This window comes from Phoca vitulina, unplaced genomic scaffold (assembly GCF_004348235.1).
Source record: "Phoca vitulina isolate PV1807 unplaced genomic scaffold, GSC_HSeal_1.0 scaffold5, whole genome shotgun sequence".
NCBI classification, from domain to species: domain Eukaryota; kingdom Metazoa; phylum Chordata; class Mammalia; order Carnivora; family Phocidae; genus Phoca; species Phoca vitulina.
In genome coordinates this window covers 12,354,530-12,375,525 of record NW_022589708.1, presented here as the reverse complement: position 1 = coordinate 12,375,525, position 20,996 = coordinate 12,354,530, and the positions used below count along the sequence as shown (strand labels likewise).

At 48.1% G+C, this 20,996-nt stretch overlaps 1 protein-coding gene across 1 annotated transcript in view; it reads right to left on the bottom strand.

Annotated features, from left to right (window-relative positions):
• The window catches only part of SLC15A1 (solute carrier family 15 member 1), a 49,581-nt gene that overhangs the window by 26,350 nt on the left and 2,235 nt on the right, over positions 1-20,996 (bottom strand). The window contains exons 2-7 of the mRNA XM_032402720.1: positions 7,627-7,643; positions 7,143-7,224; positions 6,902-7,043; positions 5,867-5,986; positions 1,671-1,770; positions 1,358-1,448 (exon numbers count right to left, since the gene is read on the bottom strand). Of these exons, the coding sequence (XP_032258611.1) occupies positions 1,358-1,448; positions 1,671-1,770; positions 5,867-5,986; positions 6,902-7,043; positions 7,143-7,224; positions 7,627-7,643 (552 nt within the window). The remainder of the gene's footprint in view (positions 1-1,357; positions 1,449-1,670; positions 1,771-5,866; positions 5,987-6,901; positions 7,044-7,142; positions 7,225-7,626; positions 7,644-20,996) is intronic.

Here is a 20,996-nt window from a genome sequence, read left to right as displayed (position 1 = left end):
TCAACTACCCAACCCTGACTTTGTAAAGATGAAAGCAGCCACAGACAGTAGACAAATGGATGGTCTTGTCCAGATTTCTGGATCTGGCCCATTGGCCATAGTTTACTGACCCCTGACTGCAGATCTATTTTAGCTCTGAAATCCTAGGATTGGTAAGGAGGAAAATTCGGACTTTGAAGGAGCAACAGAGATTATTGTGGATTCTTTCAGTGGAATGGTGCCTCCAGGAATAATCTGATCCGAAAGGGGTCTGACTTTGTCTTTGACTAGCTGGTTCACAGTTCTGTAGAGAAAGAAGTTAACTCGTAGAAAATTGATAGTCACGCAAATGTTTCTCGTTCATAGCTGTACAAATGATTCCAGTTCGTGGCAACACAAAAGGACTCTTCCCTCTGTGAAGAATACCAGTCTCTGTTGCTCAAATCCTTATTTGAGCTGATTGTGCGGCAGTATTCCAGTTTCCTCCTTAATTAGTAAGTCATATATAATCTCGGCACATGCTCATTTCATATTTGTATGAGAGCCAAGATTTTATCTTTGAAATTACCCTTTCACACATTCTGCAATTCAAACATGCATAGTACATATTCTAGTAGAAAGTGGAGGTGGGGGAGGGGATGGGGGAACATAATGCAAGAATACAAGCTATTAAATGTTTATACAAAACAAGTTGAAATGGGGTTTAAGTGTCATCTTCAAATAACTACTCCATGCAGAAATATATAAATCCCCACAAAATATTTTCTTTCATCATTTAATGCTTTGCAGTGTGGCCACCAGGGTGTTGTTTTGGTCTAATCTGTCCCCAAATATTCCTTTCCATGTGGGAAATTCACAAACTCTTGGTGGAGTATCCGCCAGCACATGGCTGCTGTCTCATTCTCTTTCCTGGGCAGTTCTTTTAGACATAGCTGAGATGAGATGAGAATTTCTTTTAGAAAGAATAAAACTGTGCCCATTAAATTCTTCCTAGCTCACTGAACATCACTGGGGAGCAGAGCTTGAAAGCAAAAATGTCAACTATGCCCCATCCAGGTGTGGTTTCCAAATAGCACCTCCTGTCTTAACCTTTACTGTGAACAAAGACTTTGCATTAATAATCATTTAGAAAAATTCATTGCTATACTTGGGATGGTTTAGATTCTTCAGTGATCCTTGGGATCAGGGGGTCAAAAAGATCAGAAAAGACAAGCAGCTCATCTTCTGGATTTCCAAGTGTATAGTATATCTAGCAGTGGAAGTATAATGGGAGAAAAGAGGGACAAAACGAACACACAAACAAGGACTTAAACTTTCCACCTGACTTTCTCTCCATAATTAAAAAGAAAAACAGAAGTCCCCTTCAGATATTTTTTACCTCTGAGTATTGGAGTGATGATAGTAGAAAGCAAGCTTCCAGCATTAATGGCCAAATAAAAGATGGAAAAGAATCTGTTTCTTTGTTTTTCCTGTAATAAAAAGGAACAAGTTTACAATATGACTTTGGTTATATATCAAGGGATAAAATGTAGCTGATGATCTGTCTTCATTCTAACTTAGTTTTGGTCAGTGTCCTACTTTCAAATGTCCTTGAAAAGAATCAAATGGAGAGCAGACTTTGTATCAGGGGAATGTGACTCCGGATGTTTATAATTCATTTATGTAATTTCTGTGAAGGTGCATGATCTTACCTGGCCCTCTTCAAACTGATCTCCACCAAATGCAGACACACAGGGCTTTATTCCTCCAGTTCCCAGAGCTATCAGGGCCAGGCCAATCATGGACAGTGCCCTAGGGAAAGGAGAGGGTTTATTGCAGAAATGTGAGATTCTTTCTTTCTTTCTTTTTTTAAGTAGGCTCCATGCCCAGTGTGGAGCCCAATGTGGGGCTTGAACTCACGACCCTGAGAGCAAGACCTGAGCTGAGATCAAGAGTCGGACGCTTAACTAACTGAGCCACCAGGCACCCCAGAAATGTGAGATTCTTAAAAGCAGGAGCCTCTCTCTCCTCTAATGTCCCTCAGAAGACCAGGCACAGTGGTTCTTTTTGGGTTCTTGGCCCCAATTTCCAAGGTAGGGAGGGAGTTCCCCACACCACCAGCAAGCAATTCTCACACACCAGCTGGGTGTCCTACAATTCAACTCCATTCTGACATTATCCACCCAGAGAGAGCAATCAGGTTCCCCAGGGGAAGGGCTTGGTCCTCTAAGACTGCCCTGTCAAGATGCAAGCCTGGATTGTCACCTGTGCTTCTGACTGACTGGCTACAGCTTGGAGGTTCCAAAGATCCTCTCCTTGAACTTCAGATGCCACTCATAAGTCCAGGTTGGTACCTGTACTTCTGACCTACTGGCTACAGATCAGTGTTTCACACGACCTCCTCCGAGGGTCCAAGGAATTTGCTGGAGCTGCTCACAGGACTCAGGAAATGCTTTACTTACTAGATCCCTGGTTTATTATGAAAGGATAGAACTTGGGAACACCCAGATGGAAGAGATGCACAGAGCAGAGTAGGTGGGAAGGGGCGCGGGGCTGCCATGCCCTCTCCATGGCGCCACTGCCCTGCACCTGCACTTGCTCACCAACCTGAAAGCTCTTCCAACCCCGTCCTTTCAGGTTTTTATGGAGGCTTCATTACATAGGCATGATTGAGTAAATCATTGGTCACTGGATATTAATTCAATGTCCAGCCCCTCTTCCCTCCCTTGAGGTCAGGGGGGTGTGAATGAAAGCTCCAATCCTCTAATCACATGATTTGTTCTTTTTTTTTTTTTTAAGATTTATTTATTTATTTGAGAGAGAGAGAGAGTACAAATGGGGGAGGGATAGAGGGAAAGAGAGAGAGAATCTCAAGCAGACTCCATACTAAACGCTGAGCCAATGCGGGGCTTGATCCCAGGTCCCTGAGATCATGACCTGAATGGAAACCAGGAGCCAGCCTCTTAACCGACTGAGCCACCCAGGCGCCCCTCACAAGATTTGTTCTTTTGGCAATCAGCCCCCATCCTTAGGTGGGGGCCAAAAGTTACCTCTTTAACATAATAAGAGATACTTTCCCTCTCCTCACTTAGCGAATTCCAAGGGTCTTAGGAGCTTATTATAAATCACAGTCCCACAGTAGTTAAACAAACAAGGGGCTCAGCCTGTTTGAGAAGATGATTCACGGGAATGCAGTCTTGACAGCTGAGTGAAACTTGAATTCACAGGCCTTCACGTTAATACCATTATCTACTATTTAGAAAACACAAAGCAATAGCTTGAATACTCAGTGAGGATTTGTGTATGGGATTCTTCTGTAGCCTTATCATTTTCAGTCAAAGAACAGGTAAGTGAAATATTTAAGCACTGTCTCTGGTACAATCATAATAGAATCATAATAGTCGTTAAAAGACATTGGAAAACACGATTTAATTGCAAAGCAGAATATCAGGTAATGTAGTATGAGCTTAACTTGTTTACAAATACAGAAGACTGGAAGGAAGTAGAGCATAAGATTTATTACTATATTTTTTATAATGATAAAAGGCATTATTTATAATAATGGAAGGGATTAAGGGTTAGTTACTTTTTTTTTTTTTTTTTGAAGATTTTATTTCTTTGAGAGAGAGAGAGTCAAGCAGGGGGGGCAGCAGAGGAAGAGGGAGAAGCAGACTCCCCACTGAGCAGGGAGCACGACGTGGGGCTCGATCCAAGGACCCTGGGATCATGACCTGAGCCGAAAGCAGATGCTTAACCGACTGAGCCACCCAGGTGTCCCAAGGGTTAGATACTTTAATTTGTATTTTCTAAGCTATCTGTAAGTATTTTACCTCCTGAATTGGAAAAAAAAAATCACTCATAGAATTTACCAACTTTCATTTTATCATTTTGTTAGATTTATAGAGGGCACTGCAAATTCTAGGTTATGTATGTGTTTATTCCATATCTTCCTGTTTGTAAATATGGCTTTAAAATGCTAAAAAATATTTTATGGAACAGATAAAGTCAAGGAAGATACTGCACACAGAAAGGATCCTTGAAAATATCATGCTCGTCTTTCTTGGGTTAACTGGCTGAAGCCTCTTTCCTTTGCCTCTTTTTTTAAAATTTTTAAAATTTTTTATTTTATTATGTATGTTAGTCACCATACATCATTAGTTTTTGATGTGGTGATCCATGATCCATTGTTTTCGTATAACACCCAGTGCTCCATGCAGTACATGCCCTCCTTAATACCTATCACCGGGCTAACCCATCCCCCCATCCCCCTCCCTCTAGAACCCTCAGTTTGTTTCTCAGAGTCCATCGTCTCTCATGGTTCGTCTCTCCCTCCGATTCCCTCTGATTCCCCCCCTTCATTTTTCCCTTCCTTCTCCTAATGTCCTCCATGCTATTCCTTATGTTCCACAAATAAGTGAAACCATATGATAATTGACTTTCTCTGCTTGACTTATTTCACTTAGCATAATCTCCTCCAGTCCCAACCATGTTGATGTAAAAGTTGGGTATTCATCCTTTCTGATGGCTGTGTAATATTCCATTGTATATATGGACCAATCTTCTTTATCTATTCATCTGTTGACATCTCGGCTCTTTCCACAGTTTGGCTATTGCGGACATTGCTGCTATGAACATTGGGGTGCATATGGCCCTTCTTTTCACTTTGCCTCTTAATAGAACTTGTGCTTAGTGCTGTCACTCCAAGCATTTTTTTTGTTTCGTTTTGTTTTGTTTTTATTTTGTTTTTCACTCTAAGCATTTTAAACGACACCTGAACACGGCCAATTGGATGATACTCCCTGCACTCTTGTGAGAGTTGTAGGCATGCTGTAATATGAACTCCATGAAATAAACTAAGTAGCTAAGCTTTCTTGAGCACTTCTCACTTGCCAGGCCACGTTGTAGGTGCCGTACCCGGACTACAACAGTCCCACCCGAGGTAGGCAGTAGTAAAAATGAGAAGACCTGAGCACGGAGGTTAAGAAATTTGCTCAAGGTCACACAGCTAGCAAAGGGCACAGTCAGCATTTGAACCCACTTAGCCTGGCTCCAAAGTCCCTGTTCTTAACTGATATTGTAGAAGAGAAACCGGAGGCACGGGGAAGGTGAGCGGCCTGCGTCTTAGGGCTCCTCTGTGGGTAGTTGGGCATCAGACTTTGGATCTGAGCTGCTGACCTGGGCATAGAGCCACTCCCTTCCACCAACACAGTGCCCTATGGGCACCACATGTGCTGCCACAAGGGACCTGGTCTAAACAGCAATCGGATTGACTAACAAACCAGAAACGCAGGAACTGCAGAGACTAATTTGAATTTCAGTGACTATTTTCCCAACCCATAAGATGGTTTACTCATAGATCAAGAAACTGAGGCACCAGCACAGGAAACAAAATAAATCTTTATAAGTTGTCTATTGGGCCCTGTAGTGATGGGAAATTAATCTCACAGAGGAGCACTTGTCTGTAGCACTTTCTATCAAGAACTCAGAACAATAGGGCTGGACCAAATACTTACAAAACCGAATTACTGAGAAATAAGCGGAAGTATGGTACCAGAAGACAACCAAAGGTACCGAGTCTTGAGGAAACCTGGCACAATTAGGGATCAAGGTCCGTGGGAGTTATGTCCCTCTAGGGAAGATCAAGATTAACACAAGTATTCCGTGCACTGACCGTGCCTCAGGTTGAGATGTGCCCAAGACAGCAAGAGCAGTGACTCTGGACAACTACGAGGATGGCAACATACGAAGACCCAACTCTTAGTCAACTAAACAGCTTTCTCCCTACTGATGAGGAAGGAAAGCCCTCCTTACCCTTATGGTGAAGTTCAAGGAAAAAGATGAAACATTTGAGCACCACGGAAGCAACCAGTGGCTGGGTGGGGTAGGGCAGCAGGTAGGGTTAACTCACACATGCACGGAAAGGTTGTTGGGGGTTCCATCATGGTTGAAGTCTGTGAGGTCAGTAATTGAGCTCACTGCAGTGACCACCTGTCCAATGGTGTAGACAATGGAGAGCGACACAATTGTCCTGTGTTGAAAGGGGTTAAGAGAGTCCAAGTTAATTGCACGAGAGCCGTCCACTTCCTCCTCTCCCACAGAAAGGCCTCCTGCTTCAAAATGCAACAGCCCAGTCATGCGTATACTTGTTCCTCAAACTTGAGTCAGGTTGGTAACTCTCAGAACGGCAGCCTGTTGGAGGATTTGTTGCCCGGCCAGCAAGTGTAGAGCAAATTGGCTAGAGCCAGGGGAAGGAGGAAAGGTCTCTTTCACCTTTGAACTACTTGAAAAACTCAATGTTTTCTTCTACCTGACTGCGAAGTGAGAACATCTATGATTAAACAGTAAGAGAGACTTATCTTGTGCCTGGTAACAATATTTGGCCAGCAGTGGGCCATTGGTTATTTTTGTATTGAACTGAATTCTTTTGAGATAGTCCATGAATTTGGCCCCAGAAGAACCTCCACTTCCTTGCTCATTAAGTCCTAGGGACTTCTGGATGACTGTCTACTGGGTAACACTCCTGAAGCTGTTCCTATGGAACTGGGTGAGCGGCCCACGTCCTCTCTGTCCAGCGAGCAGTACGAGCCTACCAGCAGTGGGCACATACATCAGGGAGCTTTTGTGTTCTCTAGACTTTAACTCTGTGCCTCACACATGATTAATGATGGACAGTATCCCTGCTACTATTTCAAGAAGAGACAAAGAGGTTATCACTGTTTGGAGGAAGGAAAAAACTTACCAGTGCTACCTGCATTCTCACTGCTCAATGCCAGGCACCGTGCTAGACTCTGGGGATAGGATCTGAGCCGAAACAGGGCCTAGCAGGCTCTCCTAAGAGTTTGATGGGCCTTGATTCCTTGTTCCCACCGTCCATCATTCCAAACCACAAAGCTTATCATTACTTTTGGGCTTATTTCTTCACAAGGAAGCTGTAAACACTCACTTGAACTTTCCCAGCCAGGAGTCAGCGATCAATGCGCCCAGAATTGGTGTCAGGTAGCAGAGAGCCACAAACGTGTGGTAGATGGCCGTGGACAGATTATCGTCCCATCCAAGGAACCGGCTGAAGTACAGAATCAGGAGTGCTTTTTGCAGAGGGCAAGTGGGGGAGGGAAGGGAGACAAAGTTAGGAGCTGTGGTAACTCAGGCTCTTCACTCAAGGGGAGGAGGGTGAAAATCATTACCTCTCATTCCATAGTAGGAGAATCTTTCACAGAACTCATTGACCACGATGAAGAAGATGCTCAAGGGATAGCCAAAGCAATTCTGACAAAAGGAAACAGTGTAGGAGTGAAACATGCTCCTCGCTGGCCCACGTTCACAAATGAATGTTAATGGCATGAAGAGTAGCTGGTGTATATTTAGTAACTTGTCACTGACTATCCAGACATGGAATCTAGAGTTCAAAGTTTTTTATTCCCTTACACGCCACACAGAGACAACAATGAAATAAAGCATCCAGTTTTCTCATTTGTTTGAGAAGGGCTGGACACTAGCATTTCCTCAAGAGAAAAAATTTCCCACAGAAGCTCAGGACTGTCCCTGCACTGATTGACGCGTATGACAGACATCTGGTAAGTGAAGGAAGCACAGCTGTGAACGTTTAGGAGCAGAACAGCCTGAAGTTTGCCAAATGAAGCTATGTAGAGAAGAAAAAAGGATACTCACCCATGACTTGGACATTCCTGAAAGAAAACCAAAACGCCACTATTAAAGTCAAGTAATTAAAATACTTTTTGCTGAGCCCACACTCAGACCCTCTCACTTCTCAGGGCAGACAGATGTGCTGTCCAGAAACTTCTAGCCCGCTCTGGTGAGTGGGGCCTGGCATCAGATTTTCTTTTAATTAGCTCCTCAGGCCATTCTCATTGCGGTCAGAATTGAGAGTCAGAGGCTCCGAGAATGGTGGCAAAACCATTTCCTCCTTAAAACACTTCAAAGGCTGCTCATTGCCCACAGGAGGAAATCCAAACATTTTTGCATGCCCTTTACGATCTCACGAGGTCAGTGGTGTTTGGTGAGGGAAATATGAAATGCTGCAGGATGCCTACCACAGGATTCACCCACCTTTCCCCTTACCTGTGACGGCCTTCCTTCCAGCCCCTTCCCCACGCACAGAGGGCTCCCGCGATTCCCAGCTATTCTGGGCGCCCATCCGGAGTCCTTAATGCACACGACCGTGCGTAACTCCCGTGTCAGGAATGCCCCGGCCCCTTCCTACACCGTCGTCAGCCTTGCCGCGGCATGACCTTCCCAGAGCCCTGGCTGCCTCCCTGAGCTCCCGCAGTGCAGTGCCCCATATGTCTGCCTCCCTCTAGGAGTATCCGTCTCCCCATCCCCAACGTCTGTTCCAGTACGTACCGCCGAGCAGGGCCTTCTTGTCAGAAGAGGGAATTAGAAGAGCAAGAAGAAACAAGGTGAGCATCCACGTGAGCCAATGCAAACCAAGGGCCGTTGACTCGACCTTCTGGATCCTAGGCGTACCCTTCATGCCCCCCGGCCCAGCCCCTGCTCTGGTCTCGCCTGAATTTTGACAAGAGCTGACCCATACCCTGTCTCGAGGCACAGCTCCCTGCCCCAAAGGGCTGCCCTGTAGTCACCAGTGCCTGTCATATGCTGCGCCCACCCCCCACTGCCCAGATCTTAGAGTCCTTTGTTTTGGGGGAACCCTTGAGCGCTCCCTGCCTCTATTACGAATCAGTGACCCCAAAGAATGGTCCTCAAGCCTCAGTGTGCCTCAGAATCACTGGAGGGCTTGAGAGAGCAGGTTGCCGAACCCCACGCCCATAGTTGCTCCCTCTGCAGGTGGGGGGGTGGCCCCTTGAGTCTGCATTTCTCACAGGTCCCACAGTGATGTCCCCGCCGGTTCAGGGGCCCCCTGCCCCCGAGAACCACCCACAGGCTGTGATGTCCAGTTGCCTGACTGATCTCCGTAAGTAGGTTTTATTACTTCCCCGGCCCCCGAGCACCGCAGAGACACTCTGTGCCCGCCGTCCAGAGCAGGGAGCGAACACAGAAGCTGGCCTGTCACCTCATATGCTCATTATGTGCCGGCCCTGAGCCCCAGCCCACATGAAACAAAACCGCAAGTCTGCCTGAGGAACTGCGCTTGGCCCAGACCCCTGTGGTGGTCGAGGCCCCCAGCCACCCCCCTCGTGGGCTGGTCACGCTGTGCTGTGGGCATGGGCACTTCCCCAGCCCGGCATGGCCCCCGGCCTCACACCACACACTCACTTTTGCCCTCTCCAGAGCAGTGGTGCTATTTCAGTCCTTGTCCTAAGGTGGGAAATAACCTGTCCTGGCCTCCCGGGGCTCCAGGCCCCACTCTTGCCATCTGTAAAGTTCTGGAAGGAGATTCCTCCACACAAATAGCCTGGTTTTCTCCCCAGTCAGACTTCCTGGTGGGAAGGGGCTGCTCTGAGAGGCAACAGGTGAAGCATGTGGGCCTGGGGGCAGACATGCTGCTTTCCGGCTGTGACCAGGGGTGGGCCCAGCTTCCCTCCGGACGGCCCACCTGTCAGCGGGGGACAACGCCATGCCCCTCACAGGACTGTTGTAACAGTTCCGAGGGCGAAGCCCCCAGCCCAGGCTGGTGCCTCACTCAGGGAAGACGCCGCTTCCTCAGAGTCCTCGGCACCTCACACGGGGCTTTTCACGGGGTGGAAATGAAAGGTTTGTTGAACGAACAAGTATTCCAAAGGACGGGTCGTATCCGTCGTCCAGTCCAACGTTCGGATCCTGGCTCTAGCCTCCTTCTGCCCATGAGGCTGCCCCGCGTGCATCTCCTCACTGTCTCCCTGTCCTCCCGATGCCCCCCACCGAGTTTGGCCAGTGGGGAGCCCTGGTGGGACACCAGAAGGTCAGGGTATTCCTTTCCCTGCCTCCTTCCCCAAGGGTCCCCTCAGACTGCTGCATCCAAGGGACAGTCGCGGCTCCTCCGAGGTAGGCCCTCCTCACACAACTCTCCTTCCTGGTTTTGGTCAGTTTTGAACCACTTCCTGTGGTGGCCACTACTCTGGGCACCTGCACTGACATTTGTGACTTCCTGCACCCCTCCCCCAGCCTTTTCTAAATTGTGTGTGTGTGTGTGTGTGTGTGTGTGTGTGTGTGTGAATAACCACTCCTACCCTGAGGGTGCCTTCTGTGTCCAGATGGGCCCATGCCCGGTGCAGCCCACAAGCCAGCTTTCATCGGCAGACTGGGGCCTGCTACTCTCCAGTGGAATAAAAGACCCAGCCAGGAACACCTGCTTCTGAAGAACTGCCCCCAAACGAGCCTGGTGGTGGTATCTGCAGCCCGTTTCATTGCGGAGGTGCCCTGTCTTCTAGAGGAAACAGCAGGGCCGCACGATGCGCTGCCAGCTTTCGCTTCAGATAATGTGGTCTCACTACTGTCTCCCAAAGACCAGACAAAGCAAGCTGAGCACCGCCTGCACCGGGTTCAGACCGGTCCTTGCCATTGGCCTTGACAGAAAAGCAGGGGGGCGGGCCAAAGACCCAAACCCAACAGAGACAGCCCAGAGCTTCACTGCAACTGTTCCTTCCATGTGGTTTCTCAGAAAAGATTTCATCCGGCCAGGGTAGCACCTATAATATTTTTTAAAGATTTATTTATTTATTTGAGAAAGAGAGAAAGAGAGAGAGATAGTGAGGGGAGGGGCAGAGGGAGAGAATCCTCAAGCCAACTCCCCACTGAGCGCGGAGTCCAATGTGGGGCTCAATCCCAGGACCCAGAGATCATGACCCGAGCCGAAACCAAGAGTAGGTCATTTAACTGACGGAGCCACCCAGGTGCCCCACACCTATCATTTTTTTTGAAAAATACTGTTTAGCACCTATTGTTTGCCAAATAATAATGGTAAAGATTTTGTTTACTTCAAACATAAACGGTTACAGAAAAGAGAGCTTCGGTCTTGTTACAACAACCATCACACTCAGAACTACGTAATGGAAAATGAGATCCCTACGCTCACCCAGGAGAAAATCCGAGATTTAGTACCTGGCCATCACCCAGGAAGCTTGTTATTTTCAGAAAGGTGCGCGTTCCAAAGAGCAACTTTGATTATGGCGGGGCAGAGGTCGCTAACCTCTTCTGCTGCAGAATTCAGAGCTATTTGGTGGATGCATATTGCAGTCAGCATTTCTTATCTCCCATCTGTGTCAACAGGATCGCTCTCTGAGAAAGCTCAAGGGGCGTGCATGTTGAGCCTTATACGTCCGTATCCTGACAGTAAATCTAATCAGCACAGTTGAGTGGTCCTCGGTCCTAGCACCAGCCATGGGTCACTTGGATGTAACTACTGATCGGAGTAAATAAAGCAGCTTAGAATCAGGCGTGCCAGTGTTGGGTACAGAGTCAACCTTGGCTCCTGTTGTTACTCTAGGCCTAGCAGGCCCTTTTGTCTTTCTTTTGGCTAAAGAATTTAATAAAGTAAGTGTACATTATACCTTTCTGTGATTACTGACTTGGAGGGAGAGCAGGCAAAACCAAGAAAGACAGTCTATTAATAATTTCCCACTACTTAATGAAATCTCTTCATTAAGGTATTTCCTACTATCTAACAAAGCATATTCCATATTTTGAACCATTTAGGGGTGGAAATTCTAACTGTAATGGTTCATGACCTAGAAATTAAGAATTCTCTCAGCATCATGATGGGCGTGAAGAGTGCATTTCTAGGACTTGGACTTGGGAAGTTGGAAGGAATGAAGAATCTGCTGCTGTCTGAGCAGTTCTTACCTTTAGGCAGAGAGGAAACTCCTCCCCATCATCACCAAGAGTGAAATTGAGGGAGTGAGCTATGTATTGCATTTAGGACTGTATGGCATGGCAGGCAGAAACAGTGGTCTCCAAGATGTCCATGTCCTAACACCTGGAACTTCTGGATGTGTTACCTTCCATGGCCAGGGGACTCTGCAGATGTGATTAAGTTAAAGACCGTGAGATGGGGAGTTTATCCTGGACTGTGTGGTGGCCCCAGTGTAATCACATGGGTCCTTAAAAGAGTCAGAGGAGATGTGAAGAAGGAAACAGAGGTTGGAGTGATAGTGATTTCTAGGAGGCCAACATGAGCCAAGGAATGTGGCAGCCTCCCGAAGCTGGAAAAGACGGAACCGGATTGTCCCCTACAGCCTCCAGAAGGAACACAGCCCTGCCGACACCTGGATTTTAGCTCAGTGAGACCCATGCAGACTTTTGACCTCCAGAACCGCGAGATAATAAATTCGTGTCATTTTAAGTTCCTAAGTTTGTGGTAGTGTGCAAGAAGGGCAATAGGAAATAAAAAAAAGGATTTGCCTCAAGCTCTGTACATGTAGGTCTTTATCGCTCACTCACTGTTCACATCAACTAAGACTCAAACCTCCAGCAACTTTAATTTGCCCGCAAAGTGCTCTTTTTTAAATAATTTTTTCCCTTAGCTACATTTTCTACCTGTGGGTTCAGGAGTCCAATCCCATGCCTGTTAAATGGGATCTGGCAGAATCTTTACTTGCTCTGCTAACTTCTGCAGGTTACTCTCCGTGAGCCACCTGTAAAGTGCCGATGATGCCTCCCCGGGCCGCTACAAGGAATGAGGCGGTCTGAAAATGGTTTCATAAACCAGGAGGAAAATGAGTTAAGTTGATCAACCCTGGATTCTTTTAGGTGGAAGGGCATGGGCCGTGGGGAGCAGGAGGTTGAGCCTTTGCTTGGGACACCCTTCCTAATCATGTGGCTTTAAAGATTCAAAGCACTTAACCTCTGGCCCGCCATTCCTTCACCTAGAGATGCTGACACCATCTTTGCAAGTTGGTTAGTAAGATCAGATCTGCAGGAATGAAACGAACTTTGCTCTTCGCTGCATCCCATGAAGACGGCTGGGGAGTGCAGACGGATGTATGGAACGGGCTGATTTAAGATGAAAATATGGGCAAGAATTTGTGACGGGGGATCCCTGGCAGGGCTGAGAGGGGCTCTCAAAGTAGAGGCAGTCCCCTCTAGGGTTGCTCACAGTCAAAACAAGAAGGTCCTTATGACATCGTCCTAGGAAATTAGGCCACGGGGATTAGCAAGTTGTGGACAGAAGAAAGCCAATCTTCTTAAACACAAGCCACAGGGACAAGCACTCATTTTCAATTACGCTACTTTTTGAATGGGCAGCACTCCAGTGTGCTGCGTGCATGCGGTTGTAGGGGTTTCACGATCGTGTTTAATTCCCCACTGCAGTGGTTCTCAAAGTGTGGTCTCTGGCCCAGCAGCAGCAGCTCCTGGGAACCATCAGAAATGTGCCCTCTCAGGTCCATCCCAGACCTACCGAATCAGAAACTCCCCGTGTAAGGCCCGGCCGTCTGCATGTGATCAAGCCCGCCTAGTGCTGACGCTCTACAGTCTGGGAGCCCCTTGTCGCTCCAGAGCGATGCAGGGGAGCAGTCAAGGAAAGGGTCCGGTGTGAAGGTGTGCACCCTAAGTGGTGGCTCCAGGCCAGGTGATCAGCTCCTCTGATATGACTCTGACTCTGTTCATTGTGCACCGGGATGACTGAGACAAGTAGATGCCTTGTCTCCACCTTTCCCGTCTCCCGTTCACTGCAGCGGACCTGAGCTTCCCCAGATGGAGCCATTCAGGATGGCTCTCGAACCTGCCTGGCTCTCTGCTACGTGTAAGGTCAGACCTTCTGCTCAGCACAGCATAACAAGCCCTCCAGGATCTGACTTCCATCTTCCTCCACCCCAGTGGTCAAGCCCCACGACTCCTAATTCTCTCTCGGCAACAGGCTCCTTCAGAGCATCCCAGCACCATTAGGATTTAGCACTTCACCCCTCCCCTTGGCCTCCCAGAAACTCTCTCCTCCTTTTATATTTCTCTCTCTCTCTTTTTAAGATTTTATTTATTTATTTGAGAGAGAGTGAGCGAGTGAGAGAGAGAGAGAGAGAGCAGGGGGAGGGGTAGAGGGAGAGGGAGAAGCAGATGCCCCACTGAGCAGGGAGCCCAATGCAGGACTCGATCCCATGACCTGAGCCAAAGGCAGACGCTTAACTGACTGAGCCACCCAGGCGCCCCCTTTTAGATTTCTTTAGTCTTTTTATAACTGCCCTGACAGAGGGCCATTGTTCTGACTTCTGAGCCAATGTCACAGAGCCTCACATAGCATAGGATCCCTCCCCCCTTTTCGGCGAGGAAATCGAGTGTGCGCCACTTCAAAAAGAGCCCAGCAGGATACGCACCCAGCTAACTGTGGTTGACCTGAGGTGAGGTGACAGGAGGCATGGGGTGGGGGGAGACAGGCAGGGGCTGAGTGCCTTGTGTGGCACACTTGGTTTGATTGGTTTTTTCCAAAAACCGATTAGCTTTGATTAGGAAGTGAGGAGCACTCTTCTTTCCTTAAATGGGCTGGTCCTGGACAGTCGTCAGGTCAGCTTTGGGACAAGTGTTGCACCTGTCATCCCGGCCCCTGTTTCTGGAGTGGCCCGTCTTGAGGCTGTTTCTTGGCCGACCTGATCGTTATTTTTCTTACTTGGCTCTGTCGCCACGTTTCCCGCCCTCAGGGCCCCTGCTGGCCCGTATGGCCCTTCTCTGCGCGTGGAGGACTGTGATCATTTAAGCTGGATGCTGCCCCGGGAGGTATGGCTTGACCGGCGGACAGCGGTGTGCGTCCAACAAGAAAAGGTGTCCCTGGCTGGACGCCCTGCTTGGCAACGAGGCACGGGCCACATTCCAGCCCCACGGGCCCTCACGCCGGGTACCTCCTGATGTCTGTGGCCAGTGCCCTGCCCATCCTTCTATTGGGTGTTTTGTTGTTGTTGTTTTTTAATAGAAATAGCCACTTTTCCACAAATACTATCTTCCCCACTAAGGGACAGTCTACTTTTCCACTGACCCATCAGCAAACAGCTCCATCACCAGAACACACTGGTATAAGGTTTTCAGAATGTCAAGGGGTTTAACCAAGTTACCCCTGTGGAAAGCAAATGAGTTATCGGTCCTTTGAGAACTAGGAACGTCAGCTGAACCCTAATTGCATGAAGCTACTTTAACAACACAGGGAAACCAGGGCTAATGGGATCGTGTAGGTCTTATTAAGTGACTTTGGCATGGTGCCACCGCGGGGACCAGATCATTCTGGGGGCGCTGGTGACCCCGTATCCATATAGGCCACACTGGCCAGAGGCGCGAGCCCAGCTGCTGAGCAGACAGATACAGAGTATAAAATCACTTAGCTGTATCTGGCTCACAACTGTGTCACCCCCTTGTTGTGGGACCAGGACCGCTGGGAGCTGGCTCCCCCCGGCCGGTCTGCCTTCGCTGAGTGAGTGACACCCAGCCTCGTATCTTTATCCAGCCAGTGGCCAGGCCTCCGACACCTCCTCCCTCAGCCTGGGGACCCCGCGGTCAGGACTGAGGGAGGCAGCCCTGGGTCTGGGCGCTAGCTTACGGTACAGAGTAGCTTTAAACGACGGAGACGTATCCTCCCACGGTCAGGAGGCCGGGGGCCGAGACCAATGCGTCAGCCGGGAGGGCTCCTTCTGAGGCTGCGAGGGAGAATCTGTTCCGGCCACTCCCCAGCTTCTGGGGGTTACTGGCCACCCTAGCCGTTCTCTGGCTCTTGATAGCATTACCCAGACCTCTGTTTCCATCCTCACACAGTCTTCTCCCTGCGTGTGTGCCTGCATCCAAATGTCCCCTTGGTATAAGGACACTGGTCGTATTGGACTGGGGGCCCCCCTACTCCAGGATGACCTCATCTGAACGAATTACATCTGTGAAGGCCCTATCTCCAAATAAGGTCACATTCCGAGGTTCCAGGGGTTAGGACTTCAGCTTATGAATTTGGGAGGGGGACACAATTAAACCCATGACAGTCAGAGAGCATTTGTGGTGCCCGGCCCATTGCTGTAGGTTACAGATAGCCTCCTATCTTTTAAAAAAGATTTCTACACAGGACTGTCTAAAATCCGAGGCTTCAGAGGCCCATAGTGGCCACCTCTGATGGGTTTATAAATAACCCGTGACTTTTAGCATCTTGTTTCCAGAATTACAGACATGCATCGCTGAGGGCCATTCCCATTCTCCTTCAGTAAGAAATGATCCCTCCAGGTCCCAGGAGCCACCTGCCTTTGGATATGCTCAGAGATTGTTTACTTCTCAATTGCAGGGAAAGTGGGCCAGGCCAGAGGGTGCCGCAGAGTTAATATGTAGTAAGCTCTTATGCAAAACAGAATGGGCCCAGGGCCAAGCCTAAGTTCTGCCTCAGGTATGGGCAGGGTCAGTCACTCAGCTGAAAGCATTTCCTGTGTATCAGGAAGGTGACCCTTGTTCCACCGGTGACGTCCTTTATCCACACCTGGGCATTCTTTTCTTCTGGAAGAACAGCCTTTGTTCTGAACTTAGAGGGAGTCTTGCTTTCAGCGCTCTCCTGCTGAGAGTCAGTAAATGATCTATTCGCAAGCTAGCGGTAAGACAGACCTACACCCCCGCCCCCAGCAGGCTCTAGAAGGAAGCAAGAGAGGGGAGCATGGGAAACAGCAGCAAACTGTGCACCCCGAACAGGCAACAGAAACAAGTCCGTCGCATCAGCCCTGAAATACTGTGTCGTCATAGATGAGAACGATGCCAAAGGCACGCAAGTGTCACCAAATCGAAAGGAACCAACCTCCCGGTCTTTTGGGGGTTTGTTTTGGAGGCCATTAAGTTAGAGATCCTAAATTTTATTATTTATTAATTTGAGATCCTAAATTTTAGACACAAAGTTTTTTTGTTTTTGTTTTTGTTTTTGTTTTGCGCTTAGATGTTAGATCATGACTGGAAAAAAATGCTTATGATCACAGTAAGTGTAAAGTTAGGATCTACAGCACATTTTTCCCCCCAGTTGATATTTAGGCTGTACATGGCTTTATTCCTATCACAAGAATATCTCTAAGAAATTTCTGGAATGGTAAGATATGTGTATTTTAAAGATTTATTCATTTATTAGAGAGAGAGAGAGGAGTGAGGGGAGGGGCAGAGGGAGAGAGAGAGAGAGGGAAGCAGACTCCCCACTGAAGGTGGAGCCCAAAGTGGGGCTCAATCTCATGACCCTGAGATCATAACTGGAGCTGAAATTAAGAGACGCTTAACTAACTGAGCCACCCAGGCGCCCCAATAGATGGCTGTTTAGAACTGACTAGTCCTATACCCAAAAATCCATCCGTCTCTCTGGGGGAAGCTACTAGTCATTACCTGTAGCACCTCAGCTGAAGATGCAAGCCACAGTGGCGTCCTCTTTACACACTAAGAATACTTCCTGCCTAAAGTCATATATAAGTGACATACATCTTTCAGAAGAACATTTTCTATTACCACGTGTACTGGGTTGAATAGTGGCCCCCAAAACTCATGTCCTTCCTAGAATCTCAGATTGTGACCTTCTTTGAAAACGGGGTCTTTGCAGATGTAATGAGTTGGGGTGAGGCCATGTTGGAGAAGGGTGGGTCCCTAACCCCACACACCTAGTGTTCTTATGAGAAGACAGCCATATGAAGACAGAGCTGCACAGAGGGGAGGTGGTGTGAAGACACACGGTGGGGGAAATGATCACCTGATGATGAAGACAGAGACTGGAGTGACCCATCTCTAAGCCAAAGAATGCCAAGGTCTGCTGGTGACACCAAAGCTAAGAGATGGAGATTTTCTACAGCCTTCAGGAAGCGCATGGCCCTGCAGGCACCTTGATTTTGGACTTCCAGCCTCCAGAACTGTGAGACTACATTTCTGCTGTTTTAAACGATCAGTTTGTGATACTTTTGTTACAGCAACCACAGGAAACTTGTACACCACGTGAGCTGACGTGTTTTGACACGTTGGGAAAAAAGGTTTGTTCTTCCAAAAACATCTCAAGTGTACCTTCTAATATGTCCTGATAGAGCTTACAATAAAATCTTGCCTCTTGAGGCAGACTGTAGAAGTTCAAATGCTTAGTCTGTGAGCTTTTCAATGGGTCTTCTTATGTGAGTACATTTTGTGAATTTTCCAGTATTAAGTCTGATTCTTGAACCAAAGTTTCCTTTGGGTATGTGCTCAGTTTCACACGCTCCCCACACAACAACTGGATGGCTCTACACCCTCTTCAATGACAGGCTCCTTTCAGGAGCCCCGTGGGGGGCCCTGGCTGGTGTCCAGGCTCAGAGGAACTAGGTCTTCCTCATTCTCCAGGAAGTTTGTGGAAGATGCTATCCCTTCCCTTTGGGGCCACTTTCTAGCTGCTGAGACTGTCCTTTAACTCTGTGCCACCTGCAGAGGGTAGCTGCCCTTGTTTTGAGGCTCGGCGGCAAGCAGAGGCACCGCATGGCCTGTCTGACCTGGCCCCCTTCACAGCAACCCCATGAGATGGCCCCACTGTCCAGGTTCCTCAGTGATACATTCCTGGGCTCTGAAACCAAGAGACGAGTTACAAAACAGAGGTTCCTGGGTTCTTTATGTTGCAACCCTCGGATTCTGAGTCAGTGGTTAGCATTCGTTTGCAGATAACACTGCTCTTATTCTTTTACTATCATCACGGAAGAATGTGAAATGTTCCTCAGAGTCCACCCTTGTTTTTATATCCTTCATCAGCTCACCTGGGACACCAACCCACTTTCTCTCCTGCCAGGGATAGGATCGAGATGCAGTTGTGTCTGAGACCTGCCATAGCCCGGAGAGGTATGAGCGCGGCTGGCTGGGTGGTCTGTCCCCACCCCCCCTTCGTATGCAGCTCTACCCTGGAAAAGACTGCTGTCCCTCTCACTGGTGAACTAGCCAGTTGAGAGATTCCTCATGTGCTCCCTGTTCTTCAGTAACTCAAAGGGCAGCAGGAAAAGTATTAATCAAAAAAATCCAAATAAATCAAACCTGGAATAATTCCACCCAGGACATTTTGTACAGGTGTGAAGGATGAGGTAAAAATTCAGCATGAAGACGGCGCATCCTCCAGCTTTCACAAGACACCATAAAGCCAATGGTACTTTATTTACCTCGACTATCCCTCAGTGTGGAAAAGTGTTGTTTATGGGTTTGTGGTCCTGCTCCCTGAGGATATAAGTTTCTTCAAGATGGATGGTAAATAAATACCTGTGTCAATCAGTGATTTAGGCTTACCCCCCCCCCCCCCCCACCCCGGCAGCCATAGCTGGACCACATGGATTCATCACTCCTGCTCTTTCCTACCCTACATTCTTAGCCTGCACAAGTTAATTTTCAAATTCTAGCTACTAATTTACTGCAAAGTTGATCATCACGGACCAGCCAGGGGCTAGGTTGCACTAGATCTTACTGCCACGATCTCATCTGGGGGGCACAGCAGCAATATTTGGGCATGGGTGCAGGTTGAGAAAAACAGAGCTTGTCATTTAGAGTCATTCACAGCAGTGGTTCTCCACGTGGCGTCTTGGGACCAGCAGCAGCAGGACCTGGGAACTTGTGTAGATGCTGATCCTTGAGTGCTGCCCCAGACCCACTGAAGCAGAGACGCGAGGGGTGGAGCCCAGCATTGTGTTGGAATTAGCCTTCACTTTGGTGATCCTGATGTACACTAAAGACTGAAGACCACTGACCTACAGACATGTCAGCCTGAAAGATCCCCGGGTCAGAAGTTCTCTCCTCCTGCTGTCTGAGGGGCCCACGATTCCCCCAAGTGTCAGCTGCCCAAGGCCCCCTTCTGAGCGGCTCCAGCTTCTAGTTACACACTTATAGCTTATAGCAGGTTGCTAGCTCCCCTGGGACTTCAGCTCCAGTCTTTGGTTTACCCAAGAACTTCTAGAAAGAAGCAAGAAGGTGGAAGAACTTTTAAGCGACCAGGTTTGTGGCACCTTCAAAACCAGCCCAGCATTTTATGCTCAGGCAGGAAGCTGACTGGAAAAACCCATCAGAATCCCACAAGGCCAGCAGGAGGCTGAGAGGTGGGGGGACAGGAATATAATCAACTATCCTTCATTAAGTGAATGAATTCCTCAAAACAGCCTGGAGGCTCTGCCAGAAGGAGGCAGGAGCTCGTTTCATAGAACCTGAAGCCTCTTCATACTTCATTTTCAAAGTGAAATACGGGAAGTAATTTCCAAGAGCAGCAACTTTAGTGCAGACTCTTGCTCAGCTCTGGGTAAAGGAGGGAAATGGGGTGAAGGGAGAAAGAGTGAATATTTGAAATCTTCAGCAAAAGCATCCCTAGCCCCACAAAAGCCTCACCTGAGAGGTTCTCTGCCATTCGGAAACCTAACTCCACAAGACAGCTCTTGGGAAGGCAGCGTCCTCTCCATCCCTGACTCTGATAAGCACACCCAGACTTTAAAGCAAGACTAGGCGAACGATGGTTCACGGGCCAAGTCCAGCTCACCACCTGCTTTTCTATGGCTCACGAGCTAAGACTGGTTTCCATGTTTTTCAATGACTGAAGAACAATTTTTAAAAACTATTTCGTGACACATGAAAATTACATAGAATTCAAATTTCTGTGCCCGTACATAAAGTCCTATTGGAATACAGTTCTGCCCATGTGTTTATATATTTTGCACCACAAGGGCAGAGTTGAGTGTTGCCAGATGCTATGCTACCTCCCAAAGCTGGAAATATTTACTATCTGGCCCTTTACAGGAAAAGCTTGCCAAACCCTCTTTAAAGCAAAGGGTTTGCAGTTCATGATTCTAACTGGACACTGCAGCCAGGTTTAGCTATGCATCGAAATGCCCAAAGCAACTTTTCATTCAGTTTATTCTTGTGGATTCTTGTTGCTGTGTTACTGAGTCTAATAAATGGTATAGTTCTGACTCTTACTGCATCTCTCACTTTCCTATTCCATCCCAACTTCTGCTCCCCATTCCCAGGGCCAGCAAAAGAACCCGGTGTGAAAAATTAGTTCCAGTTTCACATGGGATAAAATCAGCTCAAAGCAAACATGTCTCTAAGACCCGTTGCCTGGCTTCTTTCCCCCCTGACATGTTCACCGAGCATCCCAGGTGTTCCTTCTTCAGTCATGAGGGGATCCAAAGCAATTTTGGCACCATCTGAGTGCCAAAGATCTGTTCTGTTCTCAAGAGGAGAAGTTACTACTACCT